General features: G+C 42.6%; 1 protein-coding gene and 1 long non-coding RNA gene across 2 annotated transcripts in view; both read right to left on the reverse strand.

Annotated features, from left to right (window-relative positions):
- furinb (furin (paired basic amino acid cleaving enzyme) b) overlaps nt 1–4,536 on the reverse strand; it is a gene marked incomplete at both ends in the record, with an annotated part of 170,843 nt that extends 166,307 nt beyond the window's left edge. Inside the window, one exon of the mRNA XM_084169444.1 lies at nt 4,348–4,536. Coding sequence (XP_084025570.1) covers nt 4,348–4,536 — 189 coding nt within the window. The remainder of the gene's footprint in view (nt 1–4,347) is intronic.
- A 6,691-nt stretch (nt 4,537–11,227) lies between these two features.
- Nucleotides 11,228–15,780, reverse strand: LOC311135485. The gene is made up of 4 exons (XR_014613770.1): nt 15,710–15,780; nt 15,370–15,595; nt 15,093–15,241; nt 11,228–15,017 (listed from the first exon to the last, which is right to left on the reverse strand). It is a non-coding gene; the product is annotated as an uncharacterized lncRNA (long non-coding RNA).
- Nucleotides 15,781–19,533: the final 3,753 nt, after the last annotated feature.

Raw genomic sequence — 19,533 nt, forward strand, 5'->3', positions numbered from 1 at the left:
GCAAGGAGGGCTTTAATCAGAGAGGCAACAAAGAGACCAAAGATAACCCTGAAGGTGCTGCAAAGCTCCACAGCGGAGATTGGAGTATCTGTCCATAGGACCACTTTAAGCCATACACTCCACAGAGCTGAGCTTTACGGAAGAGTGGCCAGAGAAAGCCATTGCTTAAAGAATAAAATAAGCAAACACGTTTGGTGTTCTCCAAAAGGCATGTGGGAGACTCCCCAAACATATGGAAGAAGGTACTCTGGTCAGATGAGACTAAAATTGAGCTTTTTGGCCATCAAGGAAAACGCTATGTCTGGCGCAAACCCAACACCTCTCATCACCCCGAGAACACCATCCCCACAGTGAAGCATGGTGGTGGCAGAAACTGGTCAGAATTGAAGGAATGATGGATGTCGCTAAATACAGGGAAATTCTTGAGGGGGAACCTGTTTCAGTCTTCCAGAGATTTGAGACTGGGTCGGAGGTTCACCTTCCAGCAGGACAATGACCCTAAGCATACTGCTAAAGCAGCACTTGAGTGGTTTAAGGGGAAACATTTAAATGTCTTGGAATGGCCTAGTCAAAGCCCAGACCTCAACCCAATTGAGAATCTGTGGTATGACTTAAAGATTGCTGTACACCAGCGGAACCCATCCAACTTGAAGGAGCTGGAGCAGTTTTGCCTTGAAGAATGGGCAAAAATCCCAGTGGCTAGATGTGCCAAGCTTATAGAGACATACCCCAAGAGACTTTTAGCGGTAATTGCTGCAAAAGGTGACTCTACAAAGTATTGACTTTGGGGGGTGAATAGTTATGCACGCTCAAGTTTTCAGTTTTTTTGTCTTATTTCTTGTTTGTTTCACAAAGTAGTAGGCATGTTGTGTAAATGCCAAGGGGGGTGAATACTTTTGCAAGCCACTGTATAGGGTATGTTTCCCCATTCAATTGTTTTACACTAGTGCTGTGCGAATAGTGCTTTTTGAGGTTGGTTAGATTATTGAAAAATAATCACAGTTTTCGATTTCGGTGAACATTAAAGGGATACTACTTCCCCAGAGTCAGATGAACTCGTGGATACCATTTTTATGTCTCTGCATGCAGTTTGAAGGAAGTTGTTAGCTAGCGTCAGTGTAATTGCTAACTAGCGTTAGCACAATGACTGGAAGTCTATGGTAACTGCTAGCATGCTAGTAGATACCATAGGCCTCCAGTCATTGCAATAACACTAGTTAGCATTGGCTTGCGAAACTACCTCTAACTTCCTTCATACTGGATGCAGAGACATAAAAATGGCATCCGTGAGTTCATCTGACTCTGGGGAAGTAGATAAAGGGCTTCATTGCCAAAATCCCAAAGTATCCCTTTAAATGCACTATGCATTATGTGGGTTGAATGCTGTAACAACACAGAATAAAATAATTAATAAAAGTCCAATGATTGTAGTGACTGCCCATTACTGCTTATCACTTATTCAAATTACTTTAATAAAATATTTCAGTTGTTGTTGTGTGTATATTACATTTGTTTTATTTGACGACTTTATTATTTAACTCCAAGTCATAATCTCATCTCTACAGAGCTGTTGCGTATGCAGTCTGACAAAATCACTATTTTAGTAGTTCTTCAAAGTAAATAAGGCATACTTCTATGACTGCTGAATGCCAACTATCAATCACTTAGATCATGTATTTTCAGGTAGAGATACCTCGAAGCAACTGCTCACTATCCCTCTCGAGCGAGCGTTCTTCTGTCTCTTCTCTCCCTCTCCGTGTCTGCCCTACACGGACAGGACAAGTAGGTGTGCAATGGATTATGGTCATTGTAGATAATTACCACGTTTTCTGCGCTAAACTATGTAGAATATTGGCCTGTTGGAAACTACAACTCCCTACTACATCGCACAGTTCAGGCTTGATCTGATTTATCTAGAGAAATTGCGCATTGAGCTCACAGAAAAAGAAAAAAAAGAAATGGAATTCAAATAATTTATCAGACCTCAATCAATTAGTTGTTTAAAAAACTAAAAATAACAGACATTTCAGAAAATCACTCAGCACTATTTTACACTGATGGGTCTGAGTCTGCCTCAGCATCTGTGGCTAGGAATGAAGGATTGAAGGGGAAGGAGGGAGGGAGGGAGAGAAAGAGCAGAGAGAGAGAAAGCTTTGGGAAAAATGAGAGAGTAAACCAAGAGAGGGAGCACAGGGAGATTGAAAAGATGTCGGCATATGGAAAGAGTGGAAGAGAGCGCAGAGAAGGAGGAAGAGAGCTGAGGGAGAGAGCAGAGGCAGAGTGAGATGACAAGAGCAGAGAGAGAGAAAAAAGAGCGGAGAGTGGGGGAGCAGAGAGAGAAACAGAGAGGGAAAGAGAGTGATGCAGAGCAGAGAGAGAGGTGAAGAGCAAAGAGAGAAGACCAGAGCGAGAGAATTAGAAGGAGAGAGAGAGGGAGAGAGAGAGACTTAACTAAGCTCATGTCACATCATCATAGGACGATGCTCCGTACCAAGGTTAAAAAAGACAGGCCAATTTAAGTCTTCAAAATCAAAATCAAACCCCTGCCAGTGCTTCAAGCACTAGCTTTCTGATTGGATAAGTGTCTGTCTGCCCTTCGCTTTACTGGCAGAGGGTTGGTCTGGGAGACCTACAGGTGTTTTATGCTCTAGACTGGGCACCAACTGGGAATACTGGTGGTAGTGGGGGCTATACCACACGGCTGTAGAGAGTGAAACGGCATCGGAATCCACTACTATCATTCCATTGTCCCTGTCAGTCAGAAGTACCTTCATAAAGTGGTCGTAACAAGTGATGAATGTATAAACACAAAACTATCCTCTGGGGGAAAGACTGTGTGAGACCGTGTGTGTGTGTGAGTGACTGTGTGTGAGTGACTGTGTATATGTGACTGTGTGTGCGGCATGTGTGTTTGGCGTGTTCATGCATATCAATCTGTGGAGCTTGATTGCTTGAAATATGCATGCACACAGTCTCGGAGCAGAATATTGAGCAATTAATAGCCCTATTCAATTAGACATTATTTAAGGCTATTATTTCTAATGGCCTTTCTCACTCCCTCCCTGCCTCTGTCTTTCTCCCTCTGCAGCACAATCCTTTCACAGCATCCCAACAGCAGTCCCTGCCAGATTAACTCAAAACCAATTAATTCCAATCAAAGCCAGCCGAGAGCGAGACACTACTTTGACAAGTAAACAATCAGAGCCAAGGAGACAATCGAGTGGTGATGGGCTTGACAACGAGAGGCATCTCACAAATTAACAATATCACATCTCCTCCTATTACTTTATGACAGACGTTAGAACTACTACCATAACAAGAGAAAAAACTACATCTGACATGGAGCTCAAGACAGAAGCTGCATGGATGGCAACATAAAGAAAGCAGATGATAAGCCTGAATTAATTTTGCAAACTGCTCTGAAAATCCTATTTTTGGGGGGTAGGGTGGAGGGAGGGTTGGGAGTTCAGAGACTCCTATGCATGTATTCCTACGGAGGAATCCAGAAGGCTGTGTGTGTAGTGAAGCTCACTACATGCAGACGTGCAAATAGAGTGAAGTCTACTGCGGCGCGACTGAACTGTGAGGGAAAAGATGAAGGAGTAGTAGGACTACTAACTGGCAACACCAAAGCACATAGCAGGGGAGTCCAGAGAAATATATACTAATGATCAACATGTGTGGGTGTGTTTATGAAAAAGGATAAAATACCAATTGACTCAAACACACGAACAGCCGCACACACAAATTCTCTCTCTCCCTCGCTCTCTCCACAAAGCGAGGGATATGGAAGGAGGCTGAGGCTCAAAAGAGGACAGGACACTAGACAGGCTAGTCTCAGACTAACCTGCTTGTCTCTTTTCCCCAATTAAAATCATACTTCCCCTGTAATCCTAAAATAACTCTTTACCCAGGCTGCTCCAGATAGAACCCAGAGTACACAGACTGACTGGCCAAACCCTCCCCCTGGAGAGCCAGACAGCCCAGCTGTGTGTTGGGCAGAGGCACGTACACTACCACACACAGACACAGACACACACACATACATACACACGGTATGGTATGCCCCAATTAACTAGACCCCATAGGAGAAGTGCAGGCTTTAGCTGCCAGCTATCAGCTGAACTCAAGGGATGGATGAGTCATGACATGCACGCTGACTCTCAAAACATGAGGGCTTATAGGCTGTCATGTCTTTATGTGTCTTGTTGTGCATTGAAGCCTGTTGAGCAGGTTGCCACTGACAATAGAACAGGGTTTCAACTGACCACAGATGCAGGGCATAGAAAGGTCATACACTCTGACTGACTAGAGAGGCTCCACAGAGTCCACTGCTGTGCTACTCACATTGCCGTGGTTCCTGAAGCCATGTTTCCTGGCGATGCGGTCAGCCTCCTGCGGTCCTCCCTCTATGTGGACCGCCCAGGTGTTAGTGTAGACCTCCTCGCCAGCGGTCAGCTCAGCAGTCAACTCCAGTGCTACGGACAGGAGGACCAGGAGAGTCCCAAGCTGCATCAGGGCCAGCCTGGCATCCATACAAAAGGAGAGGAGGGGCACCAGACAGGGGCACTCCGTCCGTCTGTCTGGGGGGGAGAAGTCTCACTGCTCACCAGTCACAGCCCTGAGCTCCCTCACAGCAGCCAAGTAGAGCAGTGACCTGGAGAAATAGAGGACAAAGTTATAAAACCACACATTTGCTAGTATGCAACCACGCACGTATGCACGCACACACACAAAGGTACTTTCTCACTCAGTGTGCACACCCCCACATGCCACAGCACAGAGCAAAAATAAGAGACCACAGACCACAGCATGCGTAGAAAGAATTTGCTTTCTACCAACACAGTTTCTCCTTGAGAGAGGCAGAGACAGAGGCTCTTTTTGACAGCTTTCTCTTGCTGAAAAGAGGCTACAACAGCATCAGGGACTTCTTCAAAAGTGTTTGTGCTGTACTTAAAAACACCAGGAATAGCACTCATCTAAAACAAGTCGAGCAGTAATTTAATTTAGAGCGAGTTTCAGATGAAGGCGAAAGAACAGGATCAAGAGAGTAGAGTTGCTTGCAAGAGAAGTCCTACTGTGCGAAGGCAGCTTGCGTTTTTCTGGGCTTTTTGAGTTCAGTCTTAGTTGTGATCTGTCAAATGTGGGAGAGTTAAGCTGTGATTTGTGCCGAGGCTGCGCTATCTGAAAACAGTGGGTAAAGCTCTGTCTATCTCCCCTAAGAGCCCTCAGTCTGTCCAGGCGCCATAGATGGGCTTTTCAGTTACACACAGATAACCCAATGAGAATAGAGACTCAGGAAGCCCCAGAGGCATAGTTGATGTGTCTGCTATGCGCTGCCTGGACCTAGGGCTGGGAATTGCCAGGGACCTCATGATACGATATTATCACAATACTCAGGTGCTGATACGATATGTATTGCGATTCTCACGATTATATATGTATTGCGATTCGATACTGTGATTTTATTGCGATTCTATGTTCCAAACATATTGCTCAACATATGTCTTCTGCAGAGGGACAAGAGAGAGCCATGAGAAAAGTGCTGAAAACAAATTGGCTCCCTATTTCAAAAGAAGATGGGAGAACAAGCTATGAAGGAAAAATACTGGAGTTTTGGTGCAGGTACAGCCAACTAGCGCAAAAAAAATATTGCGATATTGTCAAAAATATAAGATATAACCTCAAAAAGAATATCCCAATATGTAACTTTATCGATTATTTTACCCCATCACTACCTGGACCACACATTGTTCAAAAAGTTGAAGGCAATTTATTTATGATGATCAGTCTTTAGGTGGAGAAACACAACTATTGGTTTCCCACAGTCCCAGGGTGATCATTTAAATCTGGATCTGTCAAAAAAACATTCCACTAAACATCAAGGACACAGCGTTCCTTAACTTGAACTAGGAGGATCTATCTTAGCTGTACTACATAAGAGGCTGATGATAGGACTGAGTTGCAGGTTCCACTAAGGCTAGGGCTGGGCGATATAGCGAATTTATTAGATTAATTTGAATGTATGTTTTTGCGCGATATTCCAAATGCGTGTATCACAAGAATCGAGGTTTTGTTATTTTTCGTTTTTATGAGCGTTTATGTCCGCTTGTTCTCATGTTGTATTTTTTGTCTCGTTTCGTTCGCTCCTCTTTGCTGTGTGCGCCGTCCCATTTACACCAGAGATCAGTATTTAATGATGAGATGCACATCTCCGCCCTAACAATGGGAGTCGTTGTCCAAAAGGCGGGAAGGCAGACGACAAGCTTAGGTCCAAAATAAGCGCATTGAAACGCATTGGCCTTATTTTGGACCGATTTTAGCGATAGTGAAACCTCTTGCTTCGCCTCTACCTCTATGGTTTACACACACACCAAGCCCCCCCCCCCCTTTTTCTTTATTTTTACTATTTTGTACATTGTAGAATAATAGTGAAGACATCAAAACTATGAAATAACACATATGGAATCATGTAGTAACCAAAAAAGAGTTAAACAAATCAAAACACATTTAATATTTGAGATTCTTCAAATAGCCACCCTTTGCCTTGATGACAGCTTTGCACACTCTTGGCATTCTCTCAACCAGCTTCATGAGGTAGTCACCTGGAATGCATTTCAATTAACAGGTGTGCCTTCTTAAAAGTTAATTTGTGGAATTTCTTTCCTTCTTAATGTGGTCCTCTGTAGCTCAATTGGTAGAGCATGGCGCTTGTAACGCCAGGGTAGTGGGTTCGATCCCCGGGACCACCCATACGTAAAAATGTATGCACACATGACTGTAAGTCGCTTTGGATAAAAGCGTCTGCTAAATGGCATATTATTATTATTATTATATTATTAATGCGTTTGAGCCAATCAGTTGTGTTGTGACAAGGTAGGTGGGGTATACACAAGATAGCCCTATTTGGTAAAAGACCAAGTCCATATTATGGCAAGCTCAAATAATAATAACAGCTCAAATAAGCAAAGAGAAACTACAGTCCATCACTACTTTAAGACATGAAGGTCAGTCAATATGGAAAATGTCAAGAACTTTGAAAGTTTCTTAAAGTGCAGTCGCAAAAACCATCAAGCGCTATGATGAAACTGGCTCTCATGAGGACCGCCACAGGAATGGAAGACCCAGAGTTACCTCTGTTGCAGAGGATAAGTTCATTAGAGTTACCAGCCTCAGAAATTGCAGCCCAAATAAATGCTTCACAGAGTTCAAGTAACAGACACATCTCAACATCAACTGTTCAAAGGAGACTGTGTGAATCAGGCCTTCATGGTCGAATTGCTGCAAAGAAACCACTACTAAAGGGCACCAATAAAAAGAAGAGACTTGCTTGGGCCAAGAAACACGAGCAATGGATATTAGACCAGTGGAAATGTGTCCTTTGGTCTGGAGTCCAAATTGGAGATTTTTGGTTCCAACCGCCGTGTCTTTGTGAGAGACGCGGTGTGGGTGAACGGATGATCTAAGCATGTGTATTTCCCACCGTGATGTATAGAGGAGGAGGTGTGGGGGGTGCTTTGCAGGTGACACTGTCTGTGATTTATTTAGAATTCAAGGCCCACTTAACCAGCATGGCTACCAAAGCATTCTGCAGCGATACACCATCCCATCTGGTTTGGGCTTAGTGGGACTATCATTTGTTTTTCAACGGGACAATGACCCAACACACCTCCAGGCTGTGTAAGGACTATTTTACCAAGAAGGGGAGTGATGGAGTGCTGCATCAGATGACCTGGCCTCCACAGTCCCCTGACCTCAACCCAATTGAGATGGTTTGGGATGAGTCGGACGGCAGAGTGAAGGAAAAGCAGCCAACAAGTGCTCAGTATATGTGGGAACTCCTTCAAGACTGTTGGAAAAGCATTCCAGGTGAAGCTGGTTGAGAGAATGCCAAGAGTGTGCAAAGCTGTCATCAAGGCAAAGGGTGGCTATTTAAAAAATCTCAAATATAAAATATATTTTGATTTGTTTAACACTTTTTGGGTTACTACATGATTCCATATGTGTTATTTCATAGTTTTGATGTCTTCACTATTATTCTACAATGTAGAAAATAGTAAAAAGAAAGAAAAACCCTTGAATGAGTAGGTGTTCCAAAACCTTTGACCAGTAGTGTATATCTACAGAAATACGACAGATCCTCAAATCAAATCAAATCAAATGTTATTTGCCACATGCGTCGAATACAACAGGTGTAGACATTACAGTGAAATGCTTACTTACAAGCCCTTAACCAACAATGCAGTTTTTAATAAATAAATAAAAAACACACACAAAAAAAATATATATATATTAATTAATAAATAGACAAAATAAAAAAGTGTTAAGTAAAAAATAGATAAGTAGATAAGTAAAAAATAAAAAATAGCAAATAATTAAAGAGCAGCAGTAAAATAAGATAACAGTAGGGAGGCTATATACAGGGGTACCGGTACAGAGTCAATGTGCGGGGGCAACAGTTAGTCGAGGTAATTGAGGTAAATGTACATGTGGGTAGAGTTAAAGTGACTATGCATAAATACTCCTGTACCTCAGTTGGTAGAGCATGGCACTTGCAACACCAGGGGTGTGGGTTCAATTCCCACGGGGGGCCAGTATGGAAAATGTATGCACTCACTAACTGTAAGTCGCTCTGGATAAGAGCGTCTGCTAAATGACTAAAATGTAAAGATGTACCAGCAGCGTAAAATAGGGGGGGGGAGGGGCAATGCAAATAGTCCTGGTAGCCATGATTAGCTGTTCAGGAGTCTTATGGCTTGAGGGTAGAAGCTGTTAAGAAGTATTTTGGACCTAGACTTGGTGCTCCGGTACCGCTTGCCGTGCGGTAGCAGAGAGAACAGTCTATGACTAGGGTGGCTGGAGTCTTTGATAATTATTAGGGCCTTCCTCTGACACCGCCTGGTATAGAGGTCCTGGATGGCAGGAAGCTTGGCCCCAGTGATGTACTGGGCCGTACGCACTACCCTCTGTAGTGCCTTGCGGTCGGAGGCCGAGCTGTTGCCATACCAGGTGGTGATGCAACCAGTCAGGATGCTCTCGATTGTGCAGCTGTATAACTTTTTGAGGATCTGAGGACCCATGCCAAATCTTTTTAATCTCCTGAGGGGGAATAGGCTTTGTCGTGCCCTCTTCACGACTGTCTTGGTGTGTTTGAACCATGATAGTTTGTTGGTGATGTGGACACCAAGGAACTTGAAGCTCTCAATCTGTTCCACTACAGCCCCGTCGATGAGAATGGGGGCGTGCTCAGTCCTCTTTTTTTTCCTGAAGTCCACAATCATCTCCTTTGTCTTTTTGTATTTTGTATATTTTTTTTTGGGGGGGGGGGGGGGGGGGGGGTAGATCAGCTTTAATATTGCAGATAGATTGTAACTTCCAATGTACTTTGTCTTGATTGCGTTGAGGGAGAGGTTGTTATCCTGGCACCACACAGATCCTGCTTGTGTTGCCTGTTTTGAGTGTTTGTTTAATAGCCTACTGATTCCGTTAGCACCAAGCCTCACGCAGCCACAACATGTCGGATAAACAATTTCGCAAATGTGTCTGTTTTTAATCTTTGGTATGCTGTAATAAAGGCTTTACACTTTTTGTCATTAGAACAGCCTCTCTGGTATTACTTATAATTTATTTAGTGTTGTTTACACTCTTCCAAATGGTCAGAAATGTGTTATTTATAATAATAACCCTCCTTTTTCTTGATCTTCTTCTTATTGTTATTATTACTATCATTATTATGATCATCATGATAATAATAATAAGTAATGTCATTATCACTAGTAGGCTTAGTATAGCAGCCTTGTATAACCACCATCGAGCTGTAGGCCTAAGAGTGCATCCTGTTTAGTCTTAATACCGTAACTTACTTAGGCCTATATTTCAATACTTATATAGGCTACTGTATTAATCACTCATTCATTCGTTCATGTCATCACACAGCATACGAGTCATTCATGATTTGAAATGCAATCAAGCATTTTAGTTTTAAAATAAAATAACAAAGCGACCCTTGAATAATTAGCGTAAACAATAAATAAACTGTTCCATGTCAGCAATTGGATTCACTAATGCATGCGACTGTTTTTAGTCTTTGCTGTAAGACTTTCCAAAATAAAAAAAATAAAAAAACGTTACAACAGACTCTCTGGTACACATAATTTATTTAGTGTTGTTGACATTGTTCCAAACGGTCAGCACTTGCTCCTTACCTTATTCTTTGTGACCTATTTTCCACAACTAGTCAAATTTATTCCACACATCTGACTTCCCCTTTACCTTCTTAGCAACCAAACATTCCCCCATTTCAAGTTTATTTGTCATGTCATCTGCATCCACCTTTCCGTTACATGTGCTACGGTGTTCAGAGTTTGTTATAACCAATTTATTAATGTGATTATGATATGCATTAGGTCAAGCCCTATTGGTCACGTGCATGTAATGCATACATGTGTCACGTAAAGAGAGCAAGGGTTGAGAGAATAGGGAATGTTTTTCCTAAACAAATTAGGGATTTCGGTAAAATAACTTTTCAGTCAGAAATGGCTGTAATTATGTTGCAGCTTCAGCAACATGGACAGCGCGATGAACACTGTTGATGTTCTGTGGTGGTCGCTGCAGCGTGGAGGAGAGAGAGACAATGGGTGCTAGTCACACAGTCACTCGCTGTCTTTTTTTTTTAACACAGCCAAGCAAGTCTGAAACTGGCCCGGATCAATCAAATCAATTACGGTCAGACTCCCTCTAGTCATCTTTGTGTCTTAATTATTATCAAACAGTGCACTTCAAGCATCAGACAAGCTCAGTGCATATTATTTATTTGATTAAAACACATAGGATGTGTCTATATATGGAAGAATACACATTTTAACTTTTTGACCAATCGATTGGTCAAAAGAACAGACGACTTTTGTTGACCAAGATTTGTTTCAGTTGGGGACAGCCCTAGCTTCCACACACACGTTCAGGAGTGAGTGTGCAAGCTAAAGAGAGAGAGTGTGATTTACAGAGCAGCGGGGAAGGAGAAAATAAAATCACTCCCGTGGCTGTCACCCTGCATAGCCGCAGTGTTCCTGAGCTTATTAGAAACAGAGCTAGAACTCAAGAGTGGGGGGGGTCTGACTGACTCACTGACAGAGAAGGAGAAAGAGGGCGAGAGTAAGACAGAGAGAGAGAGAGAGAGGGGGGGGGGGGGGGGGGGAGAGGGGATAACTTCACACCACACACACAAACACGCACTCAAGCACACACACACACACACTGTGGTGAGGAGCAAACACACAAAATGAAGCAACTAACAATCTCTCTCTCCACCCTCTCTCCCTTAGTCTACTACTGTGATGAACAAAAGCCTCAGATCAGATTAAAACAGCCCTTCCAATAGATAGCTTAATTCCAGACTGAACCTCAAACTGTCCAAATGAGATATACTGTAGGTGCTCATTACTGGACTGAAATGAGAAGAGGCTGAAAAGAGTGGGGCAAGCAGGCCAATTAAATTACATTGCTGATAATTATCACTAACAGTGCTTGCTGAAACTTCTGTATACTAATGACAGACCTGCAAGTCTGGCTCCCTGAAACTGTGATACAGTACGTTACAGTGATTAGGGTACAAATAACAATTAGTTAATTTCTTCCCGTACCTCAATGAGGCTGCTATCCTAGAGAGAAAGTAGGCTAGACCTGAGGGCACTTCAGTTCTGCTTAAAATGAACATTCGCTGCTTCCTTCTTTGAATAGGGCTGTTACGTTTATTGTTTGTTTCCTAAGAAACATTTCATAACTGACTTTCAAAAAGGAAGACACAGCTTGCGTACATCCTGTAGTAATAACAAAAACACAGAGAGCAAGCATTTCAATACTCACCAGGGCTCTAAATTAGCTGGTGCTCCCAACTTAAAAAGTATTTAGTACCAGAAAAAGAGATTGTTTAAAATTGATTTGATTCAGATATAGCCTACATTAGGCCAATATTAGTCTAATGTTAATTGGTATATACAGCCTGAGAAATCTGTGTGCAAAATTGTGTAAATGTTCCTTAAAAGCCAGAATGTCGAATAAAATTACATTTAAACTTGCTCTACTGGTTGTCTGTGTGGTTTGTCCTTCTGCTGCTTGAACATTTTGACAAAATATCCACATAGTAGTGTTATTAACCCGACGTTCACTACGCTGGTCTGTATATCGATTTATACTTCCAGTTTTTATTTTCAATACTGATGCAATTTGCACATGACAAACACTTGCACAATATGGCCGAGCCTAACTGAACCAAAGACCGAACTGCAAACACTTCCAGCTGATTGAGAGGAAACGTGCTTTGATTACATTCGGCTATTGTTTACATATTGTGCATCACATGCAGTGAGTCAAGAGATTAAAAATACATGCAACAGAACCTACCGGCACCTCAAAAAGTCAGGTAAACAACGCTTTCCTGTGGATACCCTATCTCCACCTCATACTGTCAAAAGGACCAACAGCATGTACAACCAGTAAAGTAACCTCAAATTAGAGGTCTTCACAGATCCACCTGTACCCGAATACCAGAGACCCGATCCAGGACCTGAGCAGGTCCAGATCCAGAATTCTAAATGTCACGGGTATGGGTAGGATCTGATATGATTGTCACGGGTCTCGGGTATGTGTAATTTTAACTGACTTGTCCGGAAGGGCCAGTACAGATCCGAACGTGACTTCTGCAGTTGAGAGAGAGAGAGAAATGTTATAATTTATGCTGCTGCTCTTGCTTTTCACGAGAGTGGAGCGTGGCGCGTGTAACTTGTTGTTGGCCAATCATAAGTCATCAAAGTGGCAATAGGCTACAGTCATAGAGCCTCGCTCCGTGTGTGGCAAAAGTAAGGAGATATCTAATGGAATTAAAATGATGGAATGAAAAGTTAAAGGAGAAGGATAGGCTAAAATGACCAAGAGCCAACATGTAGGCAGGCTGCTAATTAATATTCTGAATGGAGTTGTTGTTATTTGATGAGAAAGCGCATGCACTGCAGCCTCAGTTAGCCTAGCTAGCTAACGTTAGCTAGCTTAACTAGCTTCTCCCGGTTTGATGCAGTCCAAGACAGGTACTATGTAATCATATTTGATGATAAATAAACTAGCTATGGCAGCTATTAGTCTACTATAGCGCGAGTCGGCTCAGTTGGTTACTGTCTCTTGTCTCTCCCTCCCACCACCCTGCTCCCCATGTCACTTGCTCACAGTACTGCCCCTCCCCCGCCTGCTAGAGTGGCACCTCTCTCCATCCTCTCACGCATTATCAACTCTGGTTAATAAAGTAGCTTAAAAAATGCATTTTCTGCTGCTTCCCTCACTCGGATCGGACCGAGTCTGGATCCGACCAGGTCTATACGGAACGGGGATAGTTGTCCTAGGGTCCGTTCGGAATGGGTCTCTATATTTTTTTGATTAATTTATGCGGATGGGAAAGCCCCAGGTCCATTTCGGAAAAGGTCCAACTTTTTGTACCCGTGAAGACCTCTTACTCAAATATCATTTTATTCAACATTCTGGCTTGTAGAGACTATTTCGTCTTTTTTTTTTTACAGCGACTTCTTTCAGACTGATATCACAGAGTAACCATGGTAACAGTCTCATGTTTAGGCAAGGCCAATATCTGAATCCTACTTTTGAAATACCTCTTCTGGAGTAGCTTTCCAGGAGACCCTTTCCTGTCTTCCAATGCCATCTTAAAACATACTGGTCAAGTTACCAGGTTGTTATCCAGCTAATGTCGGAAACCCAGAACAAAATGTTATTAAGAGTCATAACTTTTGAACGCCTTATCAGACTTGCTCGTGCTTTTGGTCTTACAAGTGACGTGCAAAGGGAAGACAACTTCTACAGATTGAAAAATGAAGGAGCATTTTGTATACTTTAAAATGGCCTCCTATTGGTCAATTGTTCCCCAACTAATTTCCCAATCACGTTACTTTTATTTGTATTTGCACTGTGATTGGTCCCTGAACCCCAGGAGGCTATTTGAAATATATAAAAGCCTCCTTAAAGGTGCAATCAGTAGTTGAAACAATAACAAAGCGCCCCTATTTCTGTAAAAAGCTGAGGAATAGGGCTGGAGAAATGTAAACACTCTCAAATTCATAGACAGAGGTCTGGATGCAGGACTGACCATCCATGACATCAAAATTATAGTTTTAACCATGTTTTGAAGCTATATAGTGTTTTTTCTTTGTTTACAAATATTGGAGTAAAACAAGGGTATATTTTGATTTCTTCCCCTTGCACGTCACTAATTGACCGAGGTTGGTTGAATTACTTGAAATCCATAAAAAAAATAAAAAAAAACTGTGAGCCCAACGCGCCGTTTCTCTACAGAGAAATCTGAGAAATCAAGTCAAGAACTATGTGGGATGCTGGGCTGAAGAGAGTTGTAGTTTTCATTAAGCAAATATTCAACCTAGTTCAGCGCAGAAACGTGGTAAATAACTACAATGACCATAATCCATTGTTCTTTTTTGGGGTGGGGTTCCGGGGTCCTCCCACCCAAAACAAAATATGTATAAGTACTGAAAAGCTTGGTTCTGGAGACTTTTTGAAAGGAAAAACCTCAAATAAACCATCTAAAATATCATTTGCACCCCCAGAAATTAGCTCAATAACGTATTGGTAAAATGATTATATTATACAGGATGCAATTTAAGGTTGAGTGCTGCAGCTATCTAAAGAAACACAACAGAGACCTTCTTTCATGCATCCCTACAAAATGAACAGAGGAACTTTTGACTGAACATGAATTAGAGCCCACTAATTCATGTTCATCACAAAAGGAGGGTGCTGGAATTCTCTTTCCAGGTTCTGACAAAAACCTAGTTCTGACATAGTTTACAGCCTTTGTCAGAACACTTTATTCTTCTGGGCTTTTGGAGAAAGATTTCCAACGCCCTCCTGTAATTGAGCTCCTTGATGGGGGGGCCGTTGATGGAGAGCCGCATGCAGGCGGCTAGATGCTCTCCCTGCAGTCTGTTCCTCAAGTCTGTTTTGACCTGCAATAACAGAAAGAGTAATAAGAGAAGGGAGAGGGACAAATAGGATCTACTTTCACATTTAAATGTTCTTACTTGTTTCATTGCAGAGTCCCGCTCACATTTAACGGAAGACACTGGTATAGTCAGTGCGATTGCTGCCAGCTGGCTAAGGTATGGGTAGACTGCCCCCACTCATCAAACTGCGAGGCCAGCTTTGTCATTGCCGTCAGCTGGTCCAACCCCTGAAATACATGAAAAACTAAAAGATGTACAACATTAAAGAAGAGCCAACAGAGTGGTAGTTCAACAGGAAAAAGGCAACACTGGCCTAAAATGTTCTCTTCAAAAGATTGTCACACTCACGCCATACCTTGAATGCTCCAACTAGCACATGTTGCTTGTAAGAGGGCCACTCTTGCAGCACAGCAGCCTCTGGCGCTTGCAAGAACTGCCTGGAGAGGAGGGTCAAAGGTGTTTATCCTCTCACTAGAGAACGCAGCCTGAGGTCCCAACACACTGAAGGCCCCCAAAATCTCCAGGTGTTGGAACCTCTGGTCTAGGCTGTCCTGGAGTCCAACAAGATATGTATCCATGACCTAATTACAGCACAAAACAGAAAATAAGTGATTAATAGCTGTTTGTTTTAGTTTATCCAACACACATGATGTAACATTGGTTTCATCACAGCATTTGAAAACAAATGTTTTTACCTCCTCTCTGAACCGAGCCCAGAACTGCTCCCTGGTCTTGGTCCGAGCCCAGAACTGCTCCCTGGTCTTGGTCTTCTCCACCTGGCCTCTCCCTCTCCTCCTCCTCCTTGATGTTGAATACGCCCAGACCCATTGGGTCATAGAGGTCCTGGTGGAGTTGGCTCAGAAATAAACACATAATGCTGCACAAAAATGTTTAGCCCTTAGCCTAATTAAAGGAAATTTGACTAACCATGTGGTGTAATATATAGCCACAGCTTCAGTCTGTCAATTTCAAGCCTCTTTCGGTCCCATCCGGATTGCCGGTGGTGCACACTTGGCCTTACTCCTCTCTCCTCCTCCTCTCCTTTTATCTACTCCTCTTTCTTCTCCTTCTCTCTGCTCTCCTCTCTCCTTCCATCTCCCTTCCTGGCTCTCTCCTTTCCTCTGTTCCACTCTGCTCTCCTCTCTCCTTTTCTCCTTCCATCTCCCCTCCTGGCTCTCTCCTCTGCTCCATTCTGTCCTTCATGCATCCCTACCTCATTCCCGGGATTCTGCCTCTTCTCTGTCTAGTAAAGTAAGACATACACTTGTTATAAAAACTATATCTTAAGCTTTTAAAGAGTTAGCCAACGAAAGAAGGTTTCATTTAATTCAGGCTGATTTGACGTTAGCTAGCTAAGTTAAGGTTACCTGACACTTTTGTCCCTGCTCCCCCTTTCTCTTTCGCTGCTGTGGCTGGAAATATTTCAATAAACTCAACAACAAAAAAATAAAATCGAAGACAGATAAATGTAGCTATCTTGCTTGCACTTGATACAATTTCAAACGAACTAGCTAGCTAACTTGCTAGACTAGTAACGTTAGTTAACCATGTTTCTATCATCAACATACTTGTGGATATTGGATAGCTAATTGCCATTACAATTGTGGCAGCAATATTATAGATCTAAATGATGTTAGTAGAGTGTTTAGGTTATAGCTAGCTTTTGTAGTTAACTAGTTGGCTAGCTAACGTTAGTCAAACAAACAAGCTAACGTACCTTTCTTGCAGTTTCTCACGCAGGTGCATTCTGAAGTGATTCTAGTGAATTGTGTATCGTGCCTCAGAGCGTCTGTATCAAGCACTGGTCACTCACGCACTGGTCACTGGTGTGCTGTGTTTCTTGAGTTGCAGGCTGCCAGCCACAGCTCACAGAGCTAAATAACCTTCAGAAGAACTGTGTTGAACCCAGACAGATTATCTATTTACCAAGAAAAGCGAATGTGCTTTACAGAACTTTATTGAAACTATGTTTGGTAGAAATAGGATGTTTCTTTTGGTGGGGTGGCAATGATTCTGCCGGGGCGCAGCGCGACACTTAAATGAGCGCAGAGGAAACACTGGAGAGGAACGTACACAACACACCATCGAGCAGGACAGATACAGTTCGTAAAAGTATACCTTATCTACTTTGAACAACTAGTAAAATTATTTTGTCAGACAGCTCTGCAGCATACTTAGGCAGGCTAGCTAAATAGGATGACTAAAGACAGTACAGTACGGTGAGCACATAACGTTAGATGGCCTGACTGGCTGACTGCTACTGCCTGAGCAGAGATTAGTTGATTACTTTAAGGAATGACAAATAATAAAGTCATCAAATAAAAACAAAGTAATATACACAACTGAAATATTGTATTATTTCATAGTAATTTCCTATTATATTCAAGGAGTTTCTACTGAACCGCAGAGGAGTGAAGCAGAGCATACCACCACACATCCTCTCTAGAGACACACAACGCAGGGAGTGGAACAATGATCATTACAGCAGTGGGAGGCACACACACACCCTAACCGCAAGCATACAGCCAAACACGCACATGCACACACACACACACACACCTGGCTGGAGGCCACCACACGGCAGGCAGTGACCTCGGCTCTCTTCATCAATGTGTGGACCTGCTGTGTAAAGGTGAGTCACTGAGGCTGCCGTGACTAGGTACTGTACCACTCAGTCTACTCTCTCTCTCTGAGCTCTGCTCACACTGTACAGAGGAGCAAACTGAAAAGGAAGGAATAACTCTTCGAGGACAACAGAAGTGAACTTAAATTATTATTACTTTTTTTAAACCCACAGAATAAGCATTTTTTAAGTGAGCATTCTTTGTCCTTGAAGAGTAGCTGAATTTCCCACTATGTTTCAGTCCCACTTAGCTCATGACTGGCTCTACTGAGGAATTCACAAAGATAGAGTGAATGCTGCCACCAGCCCATAGTACTGTATGGTGCATTAGTACACTGATACAGCCTGGGTCAATGCATTCCTCAGGAGGATTGTATGTCAGCCATTCATTATATCACCCTATGAGTGACTTTATACCTCCTTAGTACTGATGAACAAAACATCTAGGCCTCCCTATAGATCTGTGTCACCTAAATAAAGGCCATTCCCAAGTGAGTATCATTTCAATAGGATTCAGGTCACTCTAGAAACTGTCCCGTCAATGTGTTCAACATTTACACCCTTAGTTCAGCCAGTCAGAAGAGAAGTTCACAGGTAAACAAAACAAGAGCTCCTAAATGTTGGACCTGATGAGCAGCCAAAATATGATGAGCAGCCAAAACATCTACTTTAAAAAGTGAAAATCGTGTCATGGAGTTAATCCTATTGGGAAAGCTCTGCATATGTACAACTCCTGCACACTTCACCTTAATGTTGCATGCTACAATAATGTATGACCTTGTTTTTACCCTGCTGAGATTCCTGTGGCATGAATGACCAGATATACAATATCCAGAAGAGGGATTAGCTGGGTCACAGAAAGTTCAGTTTTAGAAGAAAACCTGACTCTCTTTATAATCTTGTCAATCAGGACTGTATTTGTTTCTTTGATATTCATCTAAGTCCAGACCAGTAGTATTATGTCAGCTCATCTGTAACTCCTGATCTTGTTATCAATGACCTAGCTACTGAAAACGCCTATAACATAGTAATAAGACAGCAATACACGTGCAAATCAGATGTACAATACAAAACTGATTCAGGCATTTATACAAAGGAACATTTATAAAAGGAAGGAACAAATAAATACACTGACACACACGCACGAACAATTAACTATGTTGAAGGCAAGTAAATATATCACACACTACAGACAAATAAATCAATATTTGACATTATGCCAAGATCTTACCACGAGCTATTTCTTTGATGGGGCCGTGCACTTCAACCAGCAAGCGTTGTAGGGCTGACTTCATGTCATCAAATAAAACATAGGCGCATCAGACATCTTGTCCCGTGTAGCTAGAGCACCAATGTGAGACCGAGCTCCAGATTGGTAGCTAAGTGAAGTATCTAGCTAGTATCGACAGTGCTGTCAGACACTGGAATAAAAGGCAGCGAATGCGCTCTTGCCTTGTAGTTTATATTACCATATATGCTTCCCCTGGTTAATTCGTTCCCTCCCACCCGGCCACTACCCACATCAGGATCCCTCTCCAACCTCTTTCCTCAAAGAGCAAAACAATACACATTGGCTATGACATTTACACCAATCTGTCGGATGAAAGGACCACGTCATGTCTCAGCTGCCCGGTTGACAGCTCTCTCCTCCTGCGGCGTGGCTCCGAACTCTGTGGAGTTACATGTGTGACATACCCAGACACCATTCAAGGTCCCCCGGTGTATCTTGGTACTGCAATATTGTCAAACCTGCCACTCTGCTACACTTGGTTCGTAGTAAACTTTCCACGTCTTAATCGTTGTCTCGAACGAGTAGTACTTCAAAACCCAGTTGTTTTTCTAAGTAGCTAGCGAGGGCGTTCAACACAGTTCCGTGACATGCATTCTGCTCTACTC

Source organism: Coregonus lavaretus (genome assembly GCF_964263955.1).
Source record: "Coregonus lavaretus genome assembly, chromosome: 9".
In the NCBI taxonomy this organism is placed as follows: domain Eukaryota; kingdom Metazoa; phylum Chordata; class Actinopteri; order Salmoniformes; family Salmonidae; genus Coregonus; species Coregonus lavaretus.